The sequence below is a fragment of the Triticum urartu genome, chromosome 1A (assembly GCF_056163025.1).
Source record: "Triticum urartu cultivar PI428250 chromosome 1A, HENAU_Tu73, whole genome shotgun sequence".
NCBI lineage: Eukaryota > Viridiplantae > Streptophyta > Magnoliopsida > Poales > Poaceae > Triticum > Triticum urartu.
In genome coordinates, this window is record NC_141873.1 from 513,703,338 (window position 1) to 513,710,992 (window position 7,655).

General features: G+C 54.0%; 2 protein-coding genes across 2 annotated transcripts; both read left to right on the plus strand.

The window, feature by feature from the left end:
- The first annotated feature begins 1,328 nt into the window (after positions 1–1,328).
- LOC147992093 (uncharacterized) lies at positions 1,329–1,910 on the plus strand. The gene is made up of 2 exons (XM_087538920.1): positions 1,329–1,503; positions 1,666–1,910. The coding sequence occupies exons 1-2, from the start codon at positions 1,329–1,331 to the stop codon at positions 1,908–1,910; spliced, it is 420 nt and encodes a 139-aa protein (XP_087395046.1).
- Positions 1,911–5,115: 3,205 nt separating this feature from the next.
- LOC125523969 (thioredoxin H-type) lies at positions 5,116–6,861 on the plus strand. Its single transcript, XM_048689043.1, has 3 exons — positions 5,116–5,380; positions 6,354–6,476; positions 6,565–6,861. Exons 1-3 carry the CDS (start codon positions 5,246–5,248, stop codon positions 6,697–6,699), a joined length of 393 nt encoding a protein of 130 aa, XP_048545000.1. The 5' UTR covers positions 5,116–5,245; the 3' UTR covers positions 6,700–6,861.
- The last annotated feature ends 794 nt before the right edge of the window (positions 6,862–7,655 follow it).

Below are 7,655 nucleotides of genomic sequence, written 5' to 3' on the forward strand. Positions count from 1 at the left end.
ATAGTGGGGGGGAGGGAGGGCCTCTCCCCTACGCCATTGGTGCCTCCCTCTCCCTCTCCAACACCTCCTCCTTCTCCATAGAGCTTGGCGAAGCCCTGCCGGAGTACTACAGCTCCATCACCACCACGCCGTCGTGCTGCTGCTGGAGCCATCTTCCTCAACCTCTCCTTCCCCCTTGCTGGATCAAGAAGGAGGAGACGTTACGCTGACCGTACGTGTGTTGAACACGGAGGTGCCGTCCGTTCGGCGCTAGGATCTCCGGTGATTTGGATTACGTCGAGTACGACTCCCTCATCCCCGTTCTTTGAACGCTTCCGCTTGCGATCTACAAGGTACGTAGATGCATCCAACCACTCATTGCTAAATGAACTCATAGATGGATCTTGGTGAAACCGTAGGAATTTTTTTTGTTTTCTGCAACGTTCCCCAACACTTCCGTGAGAGTCACGGTCGTGGCTCTTGGAAAGGAAAAAAACGCGTTTTCTAGTTTTTTTTTTCTTTCGCGAGAGTCACGATTTTGCTTCCGCAAAAGGCATGGTTGTGCTTTCACGACAGTCGCGGCCGTGCCTCCTCGGAAACGGAAAAAACACATTTTCTCTTCTTTTTTTTCCTTCAGCGAGTCACGGTTTTGGTTTCGCGAGAGGCACGGTTGTGATTTCGTGAGAGGCATGGGCGTGCCTCTTTCGGAAAGGGAAAAAACCTATGCTCCTGATTCGGTTTTTTTTGTCCGGTTTTTTTCGTGAAAAAAAAGTTCGTCAAAACCTATCAACATGGGATCTAGTTTTGAAGATCTCGACGCGAGGAATCCAACGGTAAAAACAGTTTAAGATTTGGACGCACAGTTTAAGAGATAAACCATTTTGAATAGACAAATCTATGAAAAAAGGAAAATTCCCGGGTTGCGACAAGTGACACGCTGCATGTGCGCCACTTGTCGCAACCAGGGAAAATGGAGTGATTTTTGCAACAAGTACTCCTCAATTGGAGCAACTCCAACAGGCCGACCCAAAGGACGGCGTTTTTGTCCGTTTGGGTCGGCCGCCCGCCTGCCGTCCGCCCTCTTTTAGTTTTAGGTCGGCAGTGTGCCCAACGGGCCGACCCATTTCATGACCGCGCGCGTTTAACAGCATGACGTTGCCCTGATTTTGGCGCTCCAGCGCGCGGGAAAGGTTCGTGCGCACGGGGGAAAGCGGCCTAGCGTGCGCGCTAGCTTTGGCGCTCCAGCACGCGGGAAAGGTTTACGCGCGCGCCGCGGCCGGCGCTCACTATAAAGAAGGCGCTCCCTCTACACTCTGTCGGCCTCCCACTCTCGCCGCCTCTACGCCACCATGTCGATCCGCCGCCTGGGCGCTTCAGATTTTCGCGGAGTCCGCGAGCGCCGCTCCGGCGCCTTCTCCGCCGAGATCTGGTTTCGCGAGAAACGTCTCGTCCTCGGCACCTTAAACACCGCAGAGGAGGCGGCCCGCACGCACGACGCGGCGGCGTGGCGCCTCCTGAGGCCTCGTCGGGATATGAATTTTCCCAACGTGTCGAGCCAGCGGGCGTAGGATCTGGCGCTTCTCCCGCGGCTTTTCACCGACGAGGATCGTCGTGTCCAGCGGAGGCGGCAGCGTCGCCTCGCCATCATAGAGAAGGACGTGGAAGCCTTGGTGGTGTGGCGCGAAGGCTTCCCGCAGGACATCGTTGATGAGCACCAGTTCTACAAGCAATTGAGATTGGAGAGGGACGCGAGGAGGAGGGAGCGAGCCGCCTATCGGGAGGACAAGCGTTCACGGAAGCATGCAGCTCAATTGAAACTGAAGCTACGAGAAACGGCGGGTTGGGACTTTGAAGACGAGGCGTATGCTGACGCCTACATTCAGACATCGGAGGAGGACATTACCGAGTCGGAGTCAGAAATCGACGAGTAGTGGTCTTTTCTTTTTATCTGTGTACGCTAGAACTATGTATCCATTTTTATCTGAAAAAATGGTCGGCGACGTAGCAGGCGGGCGAGGGTGTGAATTTAATGTGCCACCGACCAGTGGGCCTGGTGAGGAAAGAGGGCGAGCGCGCGCGTCCGTCTTGTGTCCGCACCGACGCAAATCAGGCTAAAAAATGAGCCAGAAATGGGTCAGCAGGCGAACGAAAGCGGATGCATGTCCGTTTGGATCGGCGCGTTGGACCGGTTTTTTTGTCCGCGCCGACCCAAACGGACGGCCGCGGACGAAATCGGTCGCCCCATTGGAGTTGCTCTTAAGCAACTCCAAGGGGGCGACCCATTTCGTCCGGCTGTGTCCGTTTGGGTAGCCGCGGACAAAAACGGTGGCCCAACGCAGCGACCCATTTATATTTTGTGTCCGCGCGGACCCATTTCCGTCCCAAATTTGAGTCACATTTGGGTCACGGACGGACACAAAGCGAGCGCTTTCTCTGTTCCTCTCGTCCGTCTGCATCCGGGCCTGGCCCGCTTGTCACCCACCCATCCCTTTCTCTATGTATTTTTATTAGCTGGCCCACCCCACGCTCGACGCGCACTGCTCGATGTGCACTCCATTCCACTCGTAGCCGAGCTTGACCGTCCCAGCTACGCCTCGCTCGCCACCGCTGGCCGCGCCGCACCGCTCGCCCTCGTCGCATCGCTTGGCTTGGCCGCGCCGCGTCGCTCGCCCTCATCGTGTCGCTCGCTCTTGCTGCGCCACGCCGCGGGCCGCTCTCCCGACGCTCGCCGTGGCCGCGCCCTTGCTAGCTAGCTAGCTGCGCGCGTGCTAGCCGGCCGGTGGCCGCGTGGTAGCTGGCTAGCTCACGCGCCCGGCCGCCTCTCTGCTCGCATGTTGGAGCGGTGGAGCTCGCACGCCCGGCCGCGCCCTTGCTAGCTAGCTAGCTGCGTGCGTGCTAGCCGGCCGGTGGCCGCGTGGTAGCTGGCTAGCTCACACGCCCGGCCGCCTCGCTGCTCGCGTGTTGGAGCGGTGGAGCTCGCACCCCCGGCCGCGCCATGGTCGCTGCGTCCATCCGCCATGCGTGCCGCCCCCGCCCTGCCGATCCGCCGTGCTTGTTGTGCTCGCTGAGCCGCGCTCGCCCTGCCTAGTCTCGCGCCCCTGCCGTGCCGTCCCGCTCGTGCGTCTCCTCGCAGCTCGTCCTAACGTGCACCGGCGTCGCCGCCTGCTATGTGTTCGACAAAATGGCAGGACGGACATGCACAAAATGCGTCCGTCTGCCGTTGAGCGCACTGGCCGACCCAATTGAAAAAGCGGACGCGGACACGCAGACGGACGACCCAAATGGACAAAAAACGAACAAAATCGATGTTCATTTGGGTTGGCCCATTGGAGTTGCTCTTAATGATTTCGAAGAGTGGATATGAGGCCAACTCCACCGCGCGACCCTATCCTGTCCGGCCCCGTCCGTTTGGGGTAAAAGGGACAAAAAAGGCGGCCCAGCGCGCGGGAGCAAACGGACTTTTGTCCGCTTTGTGTCCGCTTTCCACCCATTCCCGGCCCAAACTTGCGCCGCTTTTGGGGTGAAACGGACACCGCGCGGACACGCGGGTCGTCTGCGCGTATCCTCCCCTGGCCCGCCCGTCGGTGGCACAAGACGGGCCTTTTTCTATCCGCCCCCCTTCCTCCCTCTGGCCGCACCCCCTCCACTCTTCCCCACTCTTCCCGTCGCTGCCGCCGCCGCTGCCATTGCAGCCGTGCAGTTCGGACGCGAGCTCGCCCAACCCCTTCCCCTCGGCGTCGGGCTCGGATGCGACCACGACCACCTGGTTTGCGCACCCGTCGACCGGTTTGGGGCGGATCCGGTCGGTCTTGAGCTCGGCCGGCTGTGGGAGGCCGGGCCGCGCCATGGACTGGCCGGGCACCTCGCCGGAAGGCCCTGGCAGGGCCGCAAGGCCACATGCAGGCAGTGGCTCCTCCTCTAGCCGCTCGGATCTGCACCGTCGGTGGTCCGCCGGCAGATACACGAATGGCGGTCGGCCGGGCTCGGTGCTTGCCCAAAAGCTCGCCGGCGCACCGTTGCCACTCATTAAGTGCGACCACTGCCCAAGGATGGTCGTGCGCCGCGTGTCTACAACGCCGGAACATCCCGGATGGGTGTTCATCAAGTGCTTAAACGATGGGGTATGCGATTTTTTTAGCTTCGGTTTGTGCTCTAGATTTAACTAGTTGTGCTAACTTCAAATTTTGTTGTGTAGAATGGATGCAAATTTTGGTATTGGGAAGAAGAGTACATCGATATATTGATAGAGCGCAATTTAGTAGATGTTCGTGCACTTTTAGCTAGCATAGAGGCTGTAGATGAGACAAGTGCATTTGTTGCTAGATTAGAGGCTAGACACGAGACTAGATGCGAGGAAGCAACCTCTACTTCTTTAGGGTCGAAGAAGAAGAAGAAAGAAACACGCAAGATGGAGGCGGCTAGATTAGAGGCTAGACACGAGACTAGGTGTGAGGAGGAAGCAACATCGACTTCTGGCTTGAAGAAGAAAGGAGGATGTCAGATCGAGCCTCCTCCTCCACAGATCAACAACGAGTGCATCGAGAAGGCCCTAACCCAACTCAAGGGAGCAGTTATGGAAGTTGGGTATCTTCTAAAATGTATTTGTGTGGTTCTTGTTTTCTTTGGTCTTACTTTACTAGTCAAAATGTGATGATGTATATTTCATGTACCAAAAATGAATGATGAAATAAAGTCAAGGACTTGCAAAGAAATAATACGTGGACAGGATGCGGCCGGGATGCGTCCGCGCTGGGCGCACGGGCACCGCATCCCAGGACAGGCCCGGACACGATTCCAAATCCCTACCCAAAAGAACAAAAACCGGACAAAATGGACGTTTGTTTGGGGTCGCGCGGTGGAGTTGGCCTGAAAGGGGCAACCCGGACAAATAGGCTGGGCGGTTGGTTGTCAGATGATTTTCGCTATGCCTCATGCATATTTGCAGTGTGGTGTTTGAGTCAGGCCCTCGCAAAGGTACGGCTGTAGACCTATTCACCACGTCATCGTCATCAGAGAAGAAAAAGAACTATTCGCACACGCCTCCGGTGGCCCGTCTGACCGCTCAACAGTCCCAGTCCGGATAGCTACGGGCCCCAGGGGCTCCGGCGTAATTTCGCGCAGGAGAGAAGGGCATATTCCTGCCTGCCTGCCGGCCGGACAAGACCATATCTTTGGGGAGGCGAGCCGGGATTGGAGACAGAGGCCAGAAGGCAACAACAAAGTGCGCGTGAGAAATAAGCGGTGCTTGCCAAGCAGAGAGAGAGAGATGGCGGCGGCGGCGACGGCGACGACTACAGCGGCGGCGACGGCGGCGGCGGTGGGGCCGGGGGAGGTGATCTCCGTCCACAGCCTGGAGCAGTGGACCATGCAGATCGAGGAGGCCAACGCCGCCAAGAAGCTGGTATACATCTATCTCTCTGGATCGATTTCTTTCTCCTCCCCCCTATCTTAGTACTAGTTCCGCAAAGCGGCGGGAACGCGGATGGCCTAGCGCTGGTTTTGTTTCAGATCCTGCTCGAGCCGTACGTCGAGCGTCGGTGTCTGTTTCGGTCACCAAAAATCTTAAACCTAGGAGTAGTAATACTGTTTGGTGGATGAGAGCGGTTTGGTTTCGTGTTTGTACTGGCCACACGAGGACGGATTTGTGCTTAGTGGAGTTGGATTGGTGTTTGTCGGATTATTTCATCAGAGAGAATATTTAGTGCCGTTTTGTTTCCCCCAATCTCTGGGGTGCCGGGGATCTAATATTTGTCAACTGCAAAAATTGCAGCACAAGCAGACAGTTTCAGGTCCAGACCGTGTGCAGTACTTAGCTGGACGTCAGGGCTTCGTTAAGCTAGTTAGTCACACCCCCACTAGGTCGCTGAAAAATGTCATGGCATCGGATTTGATACATTGTAGTGCAGGGGGGGCACCTCACTTTGCAAGGTCTTTTTTATTTTCTTTGAATTGTCTGAAACCACTGTCATGAGTTGATTATGTTGTGATAGAACGTGTGTATTGTTTGCCATAATCCTGTATAGTGGTTTGTATATTTTAAACACATCTTGATGGCATCTCTCATTACATAATGTTGCAGCACTTTTTTGGCGCACTGTGCTGCCTCATGAGTTTTGTGGTGTTGGATGGAGATTTTGGGTACTGCTACGAATTTGCACCAATATTTTGTTTGTAGATCACGTCTCTTCAAGTTTGCATAGGAAGAATGATCGTGTTAACCCACGGAAACCCTGAACCATGACTTCATATGATGATTGTTATTTAGTTTGTAATGTATTTTTTGCGTCGGTGTTAAAAATAAACTTCTCATGGAGTTTCAACTCAGAAATCCTGGAACAATCGCAGCAATGTTGACCTTGTTTTCTTGGTAACAGGTGGTGATTGACTTCACTGCATCATGGTGCGGACCATGCCGCATCATGGCTCCAATTTTCTCTGATCTCGCCAAGAAGTTCCCAGCTGCTGTTTTCCTCAAGGTCGACGTTGATGAACTGAAGGTAAAGGAACTTATGACTCTGTTTACAGAGTATTGTGGTGCAAATTCAGAGCTGTGTCACTAACAAAGCTTTATTGTTGTATAAACAGCCCATTGCTGAGCAATTCAGCGTCGAGGCCATGCCAACCTTCCTGTTCATGAAGGAAGGAGACGTCAAGGACAGGGTTGTCGGAGCTATCAAGGAGGAGCTGACGACCAAGGTTGGGCTCCACGCGGCTGCCTAGTAATCACCTAGCGGAGTAGTATTCGCCTAAATAAAATTGCCGCTTGAGAAGTAGTGCCTCCAGTGGCACCGGATATGCTGTGTACTGCTTGCTTCTTGTGAGTTTATGGATGATGGTGAATCAAGTGTGACTTTATTCGGTAAATGGTTGATTTCATAAGGAGCTGATATGTCCCAAGTAATTAGCATGTCGAAATGCTATGATACTTGAATCTATGTGGTCTCAAGCCGGTACATTGTTCCCCTCTTCATTCTTGGGCTCACCCGACCTGCTGGGGCTTCCGGCGGCGGAGCTCTAGCCTGGAGCCTCCAAGAAGGCAGTGCAATGCACTGGTTCCTGGTTAATGCTTAGTGGCTTAGTGGAACCTGGCCTTTCTCTGAGTGTAAACTCAAATTCTTCCATTTTGAAAACCACTGACCTCTAGCAGTTGGAACAGGGGAACCAGATATTTCTCCTCAAACTCCTCAAAAATCAATTATAAGCTGAGGATAATCAGAGCAGAAATCAGACAATGGGCTAGGTCTAAATCAAGCTTACAAACTCTACTGGCCAACAGCAAGCATGTGATTCAGTACACTGAAGCAGTGGAAGAAAGAAGGAAGCTGTCAGCACTTGAGTTGGTTTTAACTTTTAAGAGCATACGCCAACAAAGAGGCCCAGCAGCTGATTTTGTGGCAAACTAGCATGTGGAGATGACTGAGCAAAGATCAGAGATTGTATGTTTTGGGAGATTAAAACACGCAATTCTTCTACGCCGCTGCAAATTGTCACTCCAGAAAAAACAGAATTACTCCTGATGAGAGATGACATACAGCACTCTGAGAATTCAGAAAAGCTGACTATCGCTGCGGAGTTCTTCACAAACTTGTTTGGAAAGGACTCATCTCTTCCAGTTATTGATCCCGCAAATCTGTATGATCAACTCGACATTAGTATGTTGGATGAACCTATCTCCT